Raw genomic sequence first — 15457 nt, forward strand, 5'->3', positions numbered from 1 at the left:
ATGATGCTGTCTCCACAGCCCCCAGAATATTTTTTTAAAGATGTTTTGTTTTGTTTTTTCTTTTTTTTTAAATTTCTTTATTGGGGAATTAATGTTTTACATTCAACAGTAAATACAATAGTTTGTACATGCATAACATTCCCGTTTCCCATTTAACAATACAACCCCCACTATGTCATTTATCATCCTTCATGGACCTGTATTCTGTTTTGTTTTTTCAATAAGAGAGAGAGACCAGAGCACTGCTCAGCTGTCATTACACTAGTGTCAGGGATTAAATTTGAGGCCTCGAGTTGCCTCAGGCCTGAAAGATTTTTGTATAATCCTAGTAACTTTTAGTTTTGCTTTGTTCCTGGGCACTTGTCAGAAGGTACTCTGTGTATTCCCTACCCACCTGGCTTAGAGTCTGCTTCCTCTGGGGAGTAAATGACTTGAGGCCAGAGATTATAGTCTGTTAGTGTTTATTTATTTTAGACTAGAGTACTGCTCATTTATGTCCTAGGCATCAAACCTAGGGCCTACATGAAAGGCGTTTGCATCATCACTATAGAAAGGAAGAAAGACCCTTCCCTTGTTCTGACAGGGGAGGATGGATGGGTCATTTTTTAAAAATATTTATTTATTCCCCTTTTGTTGCCCATGTTGTTTTATTGTTGTTGTTGTTGTTGTTGTTGTTATTGATGTCGTCGTCGGATAGGAGAGAGAAATGGAGAGAGGACGGGAAGACAAGAGAGGGGGGAGAGAAAGATAGACACCTGTAGACTTGCTCCACTGCCTGTGAAGCAACTCCCCTGCAGGTGGGGAGCCGGGGGGCTGGAACCGGGACCCTTACGTTGGTCCTTGCGCTTTGTGCCACCTGCGCTTAACCCGCTGAGCTACCGCCCGACTCCCTGGATGGGTAATTCTGTGCCTCAGCTTCACCAGCTCAGAAAAGAAAAAGAAAAATGGATTGGAGATCATTGTTTTGTGACCACTGCACATGGTGCAGTGGATAAAGCCTTAAACCTTCAAGAACGAGGTCTTGAGTTCCAGCCCAGCAATGCATTTGCCAGCGTGATGTCCTAGTTTTCTCTTCCTCTCTCTCTAATCAACCAACAAATACATTTCTAAAGGAGGGGAAAAAAAAAGGACTCGCTGCCTGCAGGGCAGTGAAGTCCGAGGTTTAAGGTGTGCATTGGAGGCGGGTCCTCGGGCCTAATCCCTGAGCCCCCGGCTGGTCACCGCCTGGCAGGGATTGAGCTGCGGGGCGGGGCCTCGGCGGCTACGATGGAACCTCGCGCCAGGCCACGCCCCGGGGGGCGGGGCCACGGCCGGGTCAGCACGTGTAAGAGCGGCCGCGGGCCGCCGCAGTCAGTCACTCACCTGAGCGCCGGCCTCCGAGCGCCGCCCGCGTCCCTCGCCGCCCTCCAGCCCGCCCGCGACCCATGTCCCGCCGCAAGGCCGGCTACACGCCCCGCCGAGTGGAGCCCGAGTCGGCCTCCAGCACAGACGACGACATGGAGATCTCCGACCTCGTCATCGACGTCAAGCCCGAGCCGGACGCCGAGCCCGCGCAGGCCCAGGTGCTGGGGCCCCGCGGCCCGCAATCCCCGCCCGCGCCCGGCCGCCTCGAGGACGAGCCCCGCCACCCCGCCGCCGCCCCGGGGGCCGCCCTGCACGGCCTGGGCGCGCGCCGCAAGTGGTGGTCGCCGCTGACCCCGACGTTCCTGGGTGAGTCACCCCTCCCCGGGACCCCCACGCTGGCCGGGACCCCCCCCCCACCCCCGCCGGGCTGCGACCTCGGCTTCTCCCCTTCGGCCGGCGGCGCCCCCACCACCCTCCCCGGCCGGCCTTCGGGTTTCCCCTCGCCCTCTGCACCCCCAACCCCCATCCGGGCCCCACCCCGTGCTCAGCGCCCGCTTCCTCCCTGCAGACCGCCAGTCCTGGACCGACAACTATCCAGATCTGTTGACCTGCGGCCTCTGCCAGCAGACCTTCCGGCTGGAGGCCATCACCACCTTCATGAGCCATAAGAAGCAGGGCTGTCAGCTCGCCCGAGGCCCCCGGCCCCGCCTGGACTCAGGTGAGCGCCGCCGGGATGCCCCCCCCCCTTCCCCGCTCAAGTTCGAGGGCCCCGGCTTCCTGTGGGCGCAGGGGCTGAGCTGGACAGGCGGGGCAGCGCGCCCCACTTCCCCTTTCTGCCTCCCCTGTCGCTGCAGGCGAGGCGTGGCCAGGGCCTGCCCTGTCCTGGGGCTGGGACTCGTGGTGGCAAGCGGGGTGGGTGGTGGGTGGGGAGGATGGCCGCCCCCAGGGTGTGGCTGGCCCCCCGAGCCTGCCCGGGGCTGGGGATTTGCCACACACAGCCCCCCGATGTGGTTTCACTTCTCCTTCCCCTTGGCCAGAAATAACTGGCCAGGTGGCTGGACCAGGGTGGCAGCGTGGGGTGTGTGGGGGGGACCTCCGGGGAGGACAGTGGCCTCAGGGAGGGGAAGCCGGGGCCAGCTGGAAGGTGTGTGTGTCTGGGTAGCTGTCCCCTCCCATCTCTTTATTCCTGATCCCTGCGGGCGGGCGGGCTGTCTCAGAAACGGAGGAAGGGGCTTCTGGCTTCCCTCTCTGGTGGAATCTCCCAGCCCGGCGTGCTGGGAAGCCCCTGGTTTGAGCCAGGTTCTGGGTGTCAGGGCACCTGGGTCCCCTCTGGAAGGGATCCGTACTACTCAGCTCTATGCTGAGCTCCTGCTCAGAGCTGGCAGTGGGTCTTTTTTGGACCTGCAAGCGGCCAGCCCCTGCCCGGGCTTCTGAGATCTGGAATTCTCTGTAGGGCGGGCCAGGGACAGACAGCCCCGGGCTGGGAGACAGGAGCTGGTCCAATCCTCCCGGGAGAGCTGGGAGTGGCCTGGGAAGGGCCTAGGGAGAGCTGATGGGTTACTGGGATTTGAGTTGTGTGAGCTCTGGGGGTCCAGCTCATATTTACCAAGTGAGGGCTTGCTTACATATGACCCAAAGCGTTCTGTCTTTATATTTTGGTGCCTGGGTATTCACCCAGGCCTGTGCTCTGCCCGAGCTACACCACCCCCCCAACCCCAAACACTTTTTTTTTTTTTGGCCCCAACCATCTCTAACATCATCTTCCACTTCCCAAGTTTGTGGATTGAAATCTTAGCGCCACCACTTCTAAGTGATGCAGAGTGGCCTTAGGGAGACCTGCCTTAGTCTCCCTGCTCTGGAAAATGGTTCCTTGGTTGTCCTGCCTGGCAGATCAGTGATAATGGACTGAGTCCCTGATTTCAATGGCTTCTTCTGCAAGGCCTCTTTAATCTGTTTAAGAGATATAGGTGGAGAGAGTTAGAAGAGAGACCACAAGGGCAGGGTCCTGCCGGCTGGAAAGGGCCAGCAGCTGTGGTCTGTTTCTGCCCTGACCCTGCCTCCTCTTCCCCACAGATGCCCCCGAGGACCCGAAGACCCTGAGATGCTTCAAGTGTGGCAAAGAGTTCATAGAGGCCTGGAAGCTGCTGCGCCACGCCCAGTGGGACCACGGGATGCCCATCTTCCAGACAGAGCCCCAGGCACCCGAGGCCCCGCTGCTGGGGCTGGCCGAGGTCGCTGCCGCCTTTTCCGCCTTGGTGGTGCCCGCGGTGGCCTCGGCAGCACTGGTGCCGCAGGCCGATGCCAGACCTCCCCCGGCCACCAATAGCCAGGGTCGGACCGCCAACAGCCAGGGCCGGACCGCCAACAGCCAGGGCCGGCGGAGCCCTACCTGCCCCGTATGCGCAAAGACCCTAAGCTCTTTCAGCAACCTCAAGGTGCACATGCGCTCACACACGGGCGAGCGGCCCTATACCTGCGACCAGTGCTCCTACGCCTGCGCCCAGAGCAGCAAGCTTAACCGCCACAAGAAGACGCACCGGCAGCCCCAGAGCCCTGGCCTGGCCCCGGGCAGCCAGGTGCAGACTGCCGCAGCCCCGCCAGAGCCCGCCGCCCACGCCGCCACACCCACCAGCACCCTCCGGTGCACTGGCGGGGAGGGCTCTGGGGCAGCCGCCACAGCTGGGGTGCAGGAACCCGGGGCTCCGGGCAGTGGAGCACAGGCAGGCCCCAGCGAGGACACTTGGGGAGCCCCTGCAGCCTCTGCACCCTCCACCCCCTCCAGTGAGGAAGAGCTGAGAACGGACCCTACCCAGAGCCAGAAGCCACCAGGCAAGAAATCAGCCAAGAGCCGTGGGCCTGGGGGCAACTGTGAGTTCTGCGGGAAGTACTTTGCCAACAGCAGCAACCTGACCGTGCATCGGCGCTCGCACACGGGCGAGCGGCCCTACGCCTGTGACAAGTGCCCCTACACCTGCACCCAGAGCAGCAAGCTCAACCGCCACCGCCGCATGCACGGGCTGGACCCCGACAGCCCCCGCTTCACCTGCCCCCACTGTCACATACCCTTCGGCCTGCGTGCCACCCTGGACAAACACCTGCGACAGAAGCACCCTGAGGTGGCCTGAGCGCCCTGTGGACTCCTGTACTTCCTGTGTTTCCCCCATGTTCTTCCCCCCTCCACACACCTCTGCAGAATAAAACCCTCTGTGACACACAGCCCGCCTTTGGACTCTGGTTTTCTTGGGGTGTCTGAGGTGGGGCAGGAGGCTTTCCCCTCCTTGGGTGGACGGCTGGACAGACCGGTTTGGAGTGAGGGGGTGAGGGGCAAGGCCGGCCCCCAGTGCCTGGGGCACGGCAAGACTGGCACAGAAAGCCGAGTTCCCGGTTCCCGGGAGGGTGAGGCCAGAGCCTGGGCTGAGGCGAGGGCGGGGAGAGGCCTGGACCTGTCACCAGAGGCCCTGGGCAAAGTCCTGGCCCGTCCTTCACACGCCGGGCACCGGGCCCTTTCCCACCATCCCAGCCCTCCCTACCCAGCCTCCGCAGGGCTGCTCCAAGAACCTGGGATCAGACACCTACACTGGGCTCCCCTAGCCCCAACAGAGAGGAAGGCATTAAATAACGACTGATTTATTCACTAGTTCAAACCAGCAGCATCAGGACTCCAGCCCTGCCCCCTCCCCCCCCACCCTATTCCTGCTAGTGTCTGTAGTGGGGGCTCCTGGACCGCGACCTCGAGCGCCTGCAGAAAGAGAAGGAGGCTGGTGAGGGGCGCAGCAGCCCCACCACACACCCACAGGTCAGCCAGCACCTGGCCGAGAGGATGGGGTGGGGTGGGCCTCACCTCCGGGAAGAGCTGTATTCTCGACCTGGAAGGAAGAAGAGGCAGGTGAGACAGCCTGTGCAGAGCCTGGGAGGGAGGGGGTGTCAGGGCTGCATCTGCCCACCCAGGCAGGGTTCTGTGGTGGTGGGGGCTCCTGCACTCACTGTATCGGGGGGAGGGCGAGCGGCTCTGTCGGCTATACTGGCGCTCCCACTCTTCTCGCTCCTTCTCCCGCCGCTCCCGCTCCCTGTGGGGAAGGAGGGGTGACACTGGGTCCCAGGGCAGGAAAGAGCTGCTGGCTCTCCCCACTTGGAAGCAGGGGGAGCAGTCTGGGCCCAGGGACTCCCGGGCTAAGTGCTTAATTGGTCTTACAGGGAGGTTTATTGGGCACCCTCTGCGTGCCTGGGCCTGACCATGCTCACTGCATGGCCCCCCTCCACTCAGCAGACCAGCAAACCGAAGCCCAGGCATGAGTAAGACTCACAGCTGGGGTGGGCCCAGCCTGGCAGATACCCCTCTGCTCCCCTCCAACCTGTGCAACTCACTGAGGACCCCCAGTAGGGGCAGGACCCCCAGGAGGCAGGTGAGCTGGGGCTGAGCTGAAAGGCAGCCCACCCCTGCCTGCACTACCAGTCATGCTTCGGGGCCCTTGGCCCTGTCCCCCACTGTTGCTTCAGGAGAGGTCACAGCCCCTAGCTCTGGGCCTTGCTGTCCAGGGGTGCGGCACACTCTGAACGAAACAGAGCCAGGCTAGAAGAGGGAGTGTTTGGAGTTCTGTGCTGCACAGGCTGGTTTGGGGGGGCGCTGCCAGTGGAGCAGAAAGGTGAAGACCGCAGGCAGAGCCAAGACAGGGGCGGTGCTGAAGCGGCTCTGGGGATGGCGGGAAGAGGCCAAGGCCAGGAGCCCGGCGCTTGGGTGGGGAGGCCAAGGCGACACAGAAGCAGGGTGAGGAGGGTGCTCACTTCATTCGGATCTTGCGGGCCATGGCACGAAGCTCGTCCTCCCGCTCCTGAGGCAGAGATGGTGTGAGGGCCCGCCCGGGCCCGCCCCTCCTCCTCACCCCCTCAACCCCGGCCCGGTCGTGCCTGGCGCTCGTGTTCCTGCTGGATCATCTTCTCCTGGGCTGCTTTCTTATCCGCCTTGACTGTGGGAGGGAGACAGGGAGGGAGGCATGAGGTTGAAGGGGGGGGGCTCAGGAAACCCCCCCACTAGGTGCAGAGACCCCAGCATGGGTGGCAGCAGGGGATGAGGCGCCTACACTGCCTGTTGAGCGCCTTCTGCATCCTCAGCTTCAGCTTCTCCTGCGGCGTCAGCTTGGGCTGGGCAGGGGAGAAGAGCAGAGAGCGGGTGGGCGTCCCGGAGTCCCACCACCCGCCGCACCCTAGAGCCTGAGGGATCGCAGGGCAGGGGGTGGGCCTCACCCCAAGGGTCTGGGAGCCCCAGGGGTAGTGAGGGGGGGCACAGATCTCAGGCAGAGCCCTCCCAGCTGGGCCTCCCGACTCCTGCCCCCTGCAGGCCCACCGGGCCCAGTTCTCAGGCACTGCCGCTGGCAGGAGGAGTTAGACGGGCGAGTTCCAAATTCTTACTGACTTTGGCAGCTCCTGTCTCTTTACCAGCGGCAGGTTCGGTCCTGGTGAAGGGGCAGAGGTCCTGGCTGAGGGAAGAGGCCAAGCCAGCCCAGAACCACCAGCCAGCCTCTTATTACTGATTATCCTGAGCACCCCGAGACTTCTAGAGAATGAGGCTGACTCCCCCCCCCACGTCCCCAGGGAGCTCCTTCCCTCTCAGGGTTACCACCCCCAACCCCGACAAGACCAAACTGCCTTCAAGATGGGGGGGGGGGGTTCGCGCACTTTTTCAGCTTCTCGCCCACAGCAGGGGACGCTGCTGGCCTGCTCAGCTTCTCTCTGGGCGGCGATGGCGAGTGGCTCTGACTGGGGCTGCGGCTGCGAGAGGGGCTACGGCTGGCACTGTGGCTGCGGGTGGGGCTGCGGCTGCGGGACGGGCTGAGGGACCAGCTGCTGCGGCTGTGGCTGCGGCTGCTACTGTGGTGCCGGAGCCCCCGGCCACCCCGCCGGTAACGGTCTCCCGAGCGCGAGCGGCTCCTGGGATGGAGTGGGGGGGGAGGGGGGCACAGGAAGCTTCCCTGAGTTGGCAGCCACCCAGCCCCAGCAGACCCTGGATCCACCCGGTTTTATCTGTCAGACCCAGCAGGGAGCTGATATGGACATCCAGGCCACAAGACCCAGTGACAATGCCGGGGAACTAACAGCAGGCAGACACAAGAGCTCACAGCCTCACTGTCACAACCCTCAGGACTTAGGAGGGGAGAGGCTGTGGACGGGCAGCCAGCCACCCTGATCTCGGTCAGTCCAGGGCCCAGGGGTGCTGGTCGCTGCAGCTGAGGTCTCTGCTGAGAACCATGGGACACCTGAGTGTCCACGCTTCTCTTTGCTGCACGAGACGCGTCCAGAGTTCGTTTCCGCTGTGTCCCCGGAGAGGGCTGGGCTCCACCCCACATGCCACCACTGGGGCCTGGCCTGCAGCGGTGGGGTCCTACCCAGATGGGGCCCCTCACACAGCTAGAGGCCCCCCACACACCTGCTTCTTCGTCGGGGCCCATATCCCCCACTGCGCCGGGCAGGCGATCGGGAATAGCGGTGCCCATCCCGGGAGCCCCCGCCTGAGTGCCGCCGGCCACGGCTACGGGAGCGAGAGTAGCGCCGGGAACGGGAGCGTGAACGTGACCAGGAGCGGGACCGGGAGCGGGCATGGCGGCCCGAGCGGTAGTAGCCCCCACCACGATGGGAGCGGGAGCTGGAACGGGAGCTGGAGCGGGAGCTGGAGGTCCTCGAGGCGGAGGAGGAGGAGGAGGAAGAGGAGGAGGAGGAGCGGCGGCTGCAGGCGGGGCACGGGTGGGTCAGCCGAAGCCTGGGCCTCAGCCCCCCACCGCCCACGATCCCCCCACGCTGGCCGGGGGCGTAGGGCGGGCGGCGAGAGCGTTACCGACCGGGCGCTGGCATTACGTCCCGGAACGGGGCCGCCGGGCTGGGGGGCCGTGGGGGGCTTCCCTGTGGTGGCCCCTGATGCAGCTGCGGCTGCAGCAGCTGCAGCGGCCTCCTCATCGCTGCCCCCAAAACTGGTGATGAAGGTGATCTTCTCCTCTCGGCCCGGTGTCGGTGAGCGCGAGCGGGAGCGAGACTCCGAGCTGGACTCGGAGGGTGACCTGGGGGTCGGGAAGACGGACTGAGCCACCTGCCCCAGTGACAGGCTGTATGGAAGAGCCAGGGGCATGAATCCCCCATGGGGGGTGGGGGATGAGGGAGGGGGGAGGGACAGGGTGGGCAGGAAGCCAGCCTGAGTCAGGTGTGCACTGCTAGCTGGGAACCAGGAGACTCAGGGCTACTACCCTCACCACATCACCTGGCTTATTCACCTTTTAAAAAGCAAACGTTTAGGGCAACAAAAGGGAATAAATAAAATATAAAAAATATTTAAAAAAAAAAAAAAAAAAAAAGCAAACATTGAGAGGCCAGGGCTTGAACCCACATTCTCTCTCACCATAAGGTGTGCGCTTCACTGGGTAAACCCATTATCTAGTGCTTTCACACGCTGACACCTTCCCCCCACCCAGTCCTGTCTCGGGGTGACCCGACTCCCAACAACCACCCTGATCCTCGGAACTTACCGCTTATAGGGGTCGTAAGTGGGGCTGTCTCTGCGGGCATAGCTGTGGAGAGAGTGGGGTGGGGCAGGGAGTGGGAGCTTAGTTCCAAGCAGGTATGAAGCTGGGCACAGGCCTAGGAGGGGGCTCTGAGCAAGCACTGGCCAGTTCACCCCCTCGCCCCCCGTACCTCAGACAAGCCAGCAAGGTCCTGCCTGGCCTCTGGGCCTTACACTGTAATGCGCGCGCGCACACGCACACACACACACACACAAACACACACACACACACAAACACACACACACACACACACACACACACAGTTCTGCACCCGGCCTGGCTCATTAGTGGTGAACTCAACAAAAGACAGTACAGCCCACATATCTGGCACACAGTGCTTTATCTTAGGGGTGCCACAGCGCTGCTCCAGAGCACCCCTGAAGTGGGAACAGCCACCATTCACCCCCAACACCTGAGGAAATTCAGGCCCCAACAGTCACTTGCCAGGACTGGACTCTGTAACCAGGCATGGGTCCCTGAGCCGTTTTTATTTTTCCTCTCTCTTTTTCACTTTTGCGTGGAGCTGGAGCCTCGTGAATGCATGATTTCATGGAGACGGGGGGCTGGGAAGACCCCACAGCAGCAGAGCTGCCCCCAGTGCCATTATGACTCTCCCATGTGGTGCTGGAGCTCAGACTCCAGTTCCATATATGGCAAGGCAGGCACCCAGGCCAGTAAGCTATTCTCTATCTCTCTCTCTCTCTCTTTTAAATTTTCTTTATTTACTGGATAGAGATAGCCAGAAATCAAGAGGGAATCGGGGGAGGGGGAGAGAGAAAAAGAGCAAGAGAGACCTGCAACACTGCTTCACCATTCACAAAGCTTTGCCCCTGCAGGTGGAGACCAGAGGCTTGAACCCGAGCCCTTGTGCACTGTAATGTGTGCGCTCAATCAGGTGTGCCACTACTGCCTCCACCAGTAAGCTATTCTTCTGGTGTGGAGTCTGACTGAGGAAAGTCAAAGAAGACCCACGTTTCATCAGGGCGACAACTCAAGGCGCGGTTCTCAGACCCTGACCCACAGAGGCGGGAGAGTCCTGGCTGAGCCGCTCCTCTGAGAGCTTGCCCAAGGCCTCCAGGGGACACGCCCTCTCCTGGAGGGGTGACAATGTCCCTTTCCCCAGGAGAAACACAAGCTCTGAGAAGGAATGCCACTAGGCTTAACGTGCCGGACAAGGAAGCGGTCAGCAGGGAAGTGGGGTCAGAGTCCAGGGTAAGGACAGGTCCCTCAACTCTGCCAGTCATGCCATGCTGCCTCCACACTGGCTCCCAGATGGCCTGGGAGTTCCAAGCCCGACAGGGCACAGGAGCTTCGGGGCAGGGCTGGAGGCCACACACGCAGGGCCGCTCCTCTCTCTAGTGCTCGGGCTGGTCACCGCTGTGCTGACTCTGCACCAGTGAAGTGTGTCTGCCTCTGCTCTGGGGCCCAGCACCCCCCCACCCCAGCCCCTTGGTCTCTGAGGTGGGCCCTGGAGGAAAGGGCCTACCTGGGTGGGCTGATCTTGCGACCCCTCAGCCGCTTCTCCCGGAATTCCCTCCGCTGGCGCCTGGAGCGACGACCCTGGAGGAACGGCGGGCAGCAGGCCGTGAGGACAGTGTCTTCCTGGGGCGCCAGCCCCCCACCCCCACAAGACCCCTAGCCCTCACAGAGTACATGGCCTTCTCCTCCTCCAGGGCCTTGGCATGCTTGATGGCTTCGGCCTCTTCCTTGTCCTTCCGGAGCATCCTGCAGAGGGGGACAGCACCACAGGCAACAGACATCAGGGAGGGACAGACCACAGCAGAGTTTCTGCAATGAGTGAGGGGCCAGGCCTCTGTGCAAGGGTGTGTGTGTGTGTCTGAGTCCTGCAGTATGATCTGTGAAGCACCTGCTGGGGGCTGGGGACTGTCTGAGGTATTCAGCTTGGGTCTGAGGCTCCCAGATCCCAGGTTCAATCCTCTATACCACCATAAGCCAGAGCCGAGCAAAAAAAAGCTCTGGTAAAAAAGAAAAGTGTGTGGAAAGATGGCATAGTGGTTATACAAAAAGACTCCTGTCTGCACCCAAGTAAAAGACTCTGGGGTGGGTGGGTGGGTGGGTGGGGAGAATACAGGTCCATGAAGGATGATGAATGACATAGTGGGGGTTGTATTGTTAAATGGGAAACTGGGGAATGTTATGCATGTACAAACTATTGTATTTACTGTTGAATGTAAAACATTAATTCCCCAATAAAGAAATAAATTTAAAAAAGACTCCTGTCTGAGGGATTCAGAACTCAGCACCCACAAAACAAGGTGATGCAACACGTGGCAGAAGGTGATGGCAGGAGCCCTGACATCAGAGGGAGACAGCACAGCACTGGCGCTCACGACCGCCGTGCCTGAGGCCCCGTTCCAGTCCTCACTGACATATGCCACAGCTGAGGGCTGCACTGTGTGTCCTCACACAAGCCAGCCAAACGGTGGAGGCGAGACAGAGTGGTGCTCTGTCACACCCATGTGAGCACGTTACAATGTGCAAGGGCCCAGGTCCAAGGCCCCAGGCACTACCTGCAGGGAGGAAGCTTCACAAGCAGTGAAGCAGGGATGCAGGTATACACCATCTCCCCTTTCTCAATATCTGTCTCTATCCAAAATAAATAATATAGGGGCCAGGCAGTGGCGCACCTGGTTAAGCACTCATTGTACAGGGCACAAGGACCCAAGTTCAAGCCCTTGGTCCCCACCTGCAGGGGGAAAGCTTCATGAGTGGTGGAGCAGGACTGCAGGTGTCTCTCTGTCTCTTTCCCTCTCTATCTAACCCTCCCTTCTTAATTTCTCTCTGTCTCTATCCAATAATAAATAAACAGATAGAAAAGAAGAAGGAGAAGGAGAAGAGAAGTGGGCCGGGAGGTGGCACAGTGGGTAAAGCACTGGACTCCCAACCATGAGGTCCTGAGTTCAATCCCTGGCAGCACATGTACCAGAGTGATGGCTGGTTCTCTCTCTCCTTTCTCGTGACCAAATTCTTTAAAAAAAAAAAAAAAAGGGGGGGGGGGAGTCAGGCAGTAGCACAGCAGTTTAAGCACAGGTGGCACAAAGCCCAAGGACCGGCTTAAGGATCCCGGTTCGAGTCCCCCCGGCGCCCCACCTGCAGGGGAGTCGCTTCACAGGCGGTGAAGCAGGTCTGCAGGTGTCTGTCTTTCTCTCCCCGTCTTCCCCTCCTCTCTCCATTTCTCTCTGTCAAATCTAACAATGATGACATCAATAACAAAAACTACAACAATAAAACAAGGGCAACATAAGAGAATAAATATTTTTTTTTAAAAAAGAAAGAAAATAGTAAATAAAAAAATATTCGGGGTGGGTGGGTGGGGAGAATACAGGTCCATGAAGGATGATAAATGACATAGTGGGGGTTGTATTGTTAAATGGGAAACTGGGGAATGTTATGCATATACAAACTATTGTATTTACTGTTGAATGTAAAACATTAATTCCCCAATAAAGAAATAAATTAAAAAAATATATTTGGGAGTCGTGCAGTAGCGCAGCGGTTAAACACAGGTGGCGCAAAGTACAAGGACTGGAGTAAGGATCCCGGTTCAAGGCCTCAGCTTCTCACCTGCAGGAGTTGCTTCACAAGTGGTGAAGCAGATTTGCAGGTGTCTTTCTCCCCCCCTGTCTCGCTCTCCTCTCTCCATTTCTCTCTGTCCTATCCAACAATGACAACATCAATAACAACAACAATAATAACCACAACAATAAAACAACAGGGGCAACAAAAAGGGAAAATAAATAAATATTTTTAAACATTTTTTTAAAAATTAAGAAATAAGTAAAGAAAAAGTTGGGGCAGCAGAACTTGGGCATACTAGGACCCCAGCTGCATCCCTGGTGCCCCACACGCCAAAGCATGGCCCTAGGCCGTCACCTTCTCGCGTGTGGGATATAAAATGAAAATCACAAACCAGCTCACAGGGGGCTGACAGATGGCTTATCCAGTAAAGCACACCCTTTACCACACACTCAAGGACCTGGGTTCAAGCCCCCGGGCTACTGCATGGGAGCACCATGCAAAGGGGAAGTTTCATGAGTGATGCAACAGTGCTGTGGTCTCTAATTCTCCATCGCAAAAAAAAAAAAAAAACAAGGGGCCAGGTGGTGGTGCATCTGGTTAAGCGCACATAGTACCAAGCGCAACGAGCCCAGTTCAAGCCCCCAGCTCCCAACCTACCAAGGGGCCGCTTCACAAGTGGTGAAGCAGGTCTGCAAGTGTCTTTCTTTCTCCCTCTCTGTCTTCTTCTCCTCTCTCAATTTCTCTATGTCCTACACAACTACAATAACAACAACAACAACAGCAACAACAAAAATGGAAAAAACAGCCTCCAGGAGCAGTGGATTAGTAGTGCAGGCACCGAGCCCCAGCTTTAATCCTAGAGTCATGACCATCTGAGGCTCCAAAGCCATTAAAAAAAAAAAAAATTCGGGTGGGTATATAGCATAATGGTTATGCAAAGAAACTTTCATGCCTGAGGCTCTCAAGTGCCAGGTTCAACCCCCCACACTGCCATCAGCCAGAGCTGAGCAGTGCTCTGGTAAAAAAAAAAAAAAAAAAAAATCAAGCAGCCTGGGAGATGGATGGCGCAGTAGATAAAGTAATACATTCTCTCTTTTTTGTCCCTCTGCCACCTAGATTATTGTTGGGATATGTCTGCAAAACTCTCCTGCTCCCAGTAGCCTTTTTTCCCCTTACAGAGACAGAGACGTAGAGGAGAGAAAAGCAGACCCCTGCAGCACTGCTCCACCACTCCTGAAACTTCCCTCCTGCAAGTGCACGCCGGAAGCTTGACACCCAGGTCTGCGTTCACGGCAACATGTGCACTCAACCAGGTCCACCACTGCCCAGCCCCAAGGCTGACCTCTTAATCATGAGGCCCCTAGTTTGTTTTGATCCCTAGCACTGAAAGTGCCAGTAGTGCTCTGGTTCTCTAATAAACGGGTCAGAATAGAACTGGTAGACAACCAGAGCAAGAGGGAGAGGAGTGGTCAGGGAGCAGGTAGAGGCCAGCAGGGAGCCTGAGGCAGAGAATAAGGCAGCACGGTGGCCTGGAGGTGAGAAGGCTTGAGCCCTGAGGATTCAGGAGGCCAAGGTGGAGCAGTTTCTCATTCATAGGGCCTGGCAGTGGGGACCGGCCTATGGATCTGAACCAGCAGCCTGGAGTGGAGACATCAACCACCAGAGGGCGGTGTCCACCAGACCCAAGAGGCCCAGTGGTCTGAAGCACCCAGGCCACACAGGGTTCCCAGGCCAGCCCACAGGCCTCACCTGACAAAGTCACCGTCGGCCATGCCGTAGGTCGTAGCCTGCTTGTTGAGATCTGCCACCTGCTCCTGGTTTAGCTCGTCCACGTCTACCTCCACATCTGCACCAAGAGAAAGGCTGTCAGGAGCCGTGGCTGGGCTTGGGGACGGGGATGGGACAGGGCAGAGCCCCAAGAGGTGTGTGTGTGTGGGGGGTCACTGAGTAGTCTGGAGGTGCCAGCAGGGAAGGAGGGTCAACTCACCTGGACTTCCCTAGGCCAGCTGGGGGGGGAACGGGGGACGGGACAGGGAGTCTGGGGCGCTGAGGGGCAGTGTAGGGGGAAGGCCAAGGGCAGGAAGGGTAGAAGGAGGTGGGGTGTGGGTGGGAGGAGCTTGGGAGCTGGTATGTGAGGAGTACGTGGAAGGGGGGAGGGGTGCCCACGAGGGGAACTGGGAGGCAGAGATGGGTGGCAGGGGGGAAAGGCTCTAGAGGCAGATGGACTGTTTTCCAGAGAGAAGGGAGAAGAGAGACAAAGAGGCTGACCCAAGCGGGAGAGAACGGAGCCAGAACCCAGGCAGTGTCCTGGAACTGAGAGATACAGTATGTGGGAGGCGGGGGGGGGGGGGGGGTTGTTGCAGTGCGAACGGGACATGTGGGCAGACAGGAAGGGAGATGTGGCTCTACGCGGAGGGTGCCCCACAGAGGGTGAGGGACGAGACACGAGAACGATGCCCAGGGACTGCGGGGAGGGGGAGGGCAGAGAGGGGACCCCACCGATGTCGGGGATGACCTCATCTTCGTCCGAGTTGCTCTCGTCCTCTGCCGGTGACTCCTCCTCCTCTGGCTTGTCTGCCACCTTCTCCACCTCGGCAACTGTGCTGTCCTCATAGGTGTAGCCAATGGAAGCCTTCTTCTCCGCCAGCCTGGGACAGGGGAGTCCATGAGCCGGGGTGGGGGTAGGGGTGGGCAGCAGGAGCCGTCCACGTCCTGAGTGCCCCAGGGTGGCTCATCACTCTTCAGGGACAGACATGTCCCACTATGGGGAGTCCGTCAAGGGCAAGCAAGGCCCAGGTGAGCCCAGGTGGCCAAGAGCCCAGAACTGTGGATTCCGTGCATTCAGGAAGCAGTTCCCATCGCCTCCAGGTCTCTCCGTCTGTCCCTGTCCCGGCAGGCAGCAGAGACCTGGGCAAGGTGTGGCCGTTAAGATGCTCCTGGTCACAGGCCGTAGAGAAAGCTCACCAGGCAGGGCGGGCCTGTGTCTTATCATGTGCATGGCCAGGTTCAAGGCCTAGCACCAGGCTCCA

The 15457-nt window shown here is 59.1% G+C and overlaps 2 protein-coding genes across 8 annotated transcripts in view; one reads left to right on the plus strand and one right to left on the minus strand.

Annotated features, from left to right (window-relative positions):
• Positions 1–15457, minus strand: part of CLASRP (CLK4 associating serine/arginine rich protein) — a 35236-nt gene that overhangs the window by 1906 nt on the left and 17873 nt on the right. For 2 of the 7 annotated variants that reach the window (XM_007532868.3, XM_060186179.1), the window contains exons 7-21: positions 14928–15076; positions 14178–14274; positions 10535–10613; positions 10375–10448; positions 8853–8894; positions 8175–8390; positions 7766–8062; positions 7018–7269; positions 6755–6794; positions 6423–6483; positions 6250–6308; positions 6127–6173; positions 5329–5411; positions 5186–5210; positions 4956–5083 (exon numbers count right to left, since the gene is read on the minus strand). In XM_007532868.3, the coding sequence (XP_007532930.1) occupies positions 5041–5083; positions 5186–5210; positions 5329–5411; positions 6127–6173; positions 6250–6308; positions 6423–6483; positions 6755–6794; positions 7018–7269; positions 7766–8062; positions 8175–8390; positions 8853–8894; positions 10375–10448; positions 10535–10613; positions 14178–14274; positions 14928–15076 (1564 nt within the window). In that variant the 3' untranslated portion in view covers positions 4956–5040. Of the gene's footprint in view, positions 1–4955; positions 5084–5185; positions 5211–5328; positions 5412–6126; positions 6174–6249; positions 6309–6422; positions 6484–6750; positions 6795–7017; positions 7270–7765; positions 8063–8174; positions 8391–8852; positions 8895–10374; positions 10449–10534; positions 10614–14177; positions 14275–14927; positions 15077–15457 lie in introns of those variants that run through there. The other 5 variants (XM_060186180.1, XM_060186178.1, XR_009548388.1 and 2 more) reach the window with 3 other exon arrangements.
• On the plus strand, positions 1273–4558 carry ZNF296 (zinc finger protein 296). The gene is made up of 3 exons (XM_060186181.1): positions 1273–1710; positions 1913–2062; positions 3418–4558. The coding sequence occupies exons 1-3, from the start codon at positions 1425–1427 to the stop codon at positions 4467–4469; spliced, it is 1488 nt and encodes a 495-aa protein (XP_060042164.1). The 5' UTR covers positions 1273–1424; the 3' UTR covers positions 4470–4558.

This window comes from Erinaceus europaeus, chromosome 2 (genome assembly GCF_950295315.1).
Source record: "Erinaceus europaeus chromosome 2, mEriEur2.1, whole genome shotgun sequence".
Lineage (NCBI taxonomy): Eukaryota > Metazoa > Chordata > Mammalia > Eulipotyphla > Erinaceidae > Erinaceus > Erinaceus europaeus.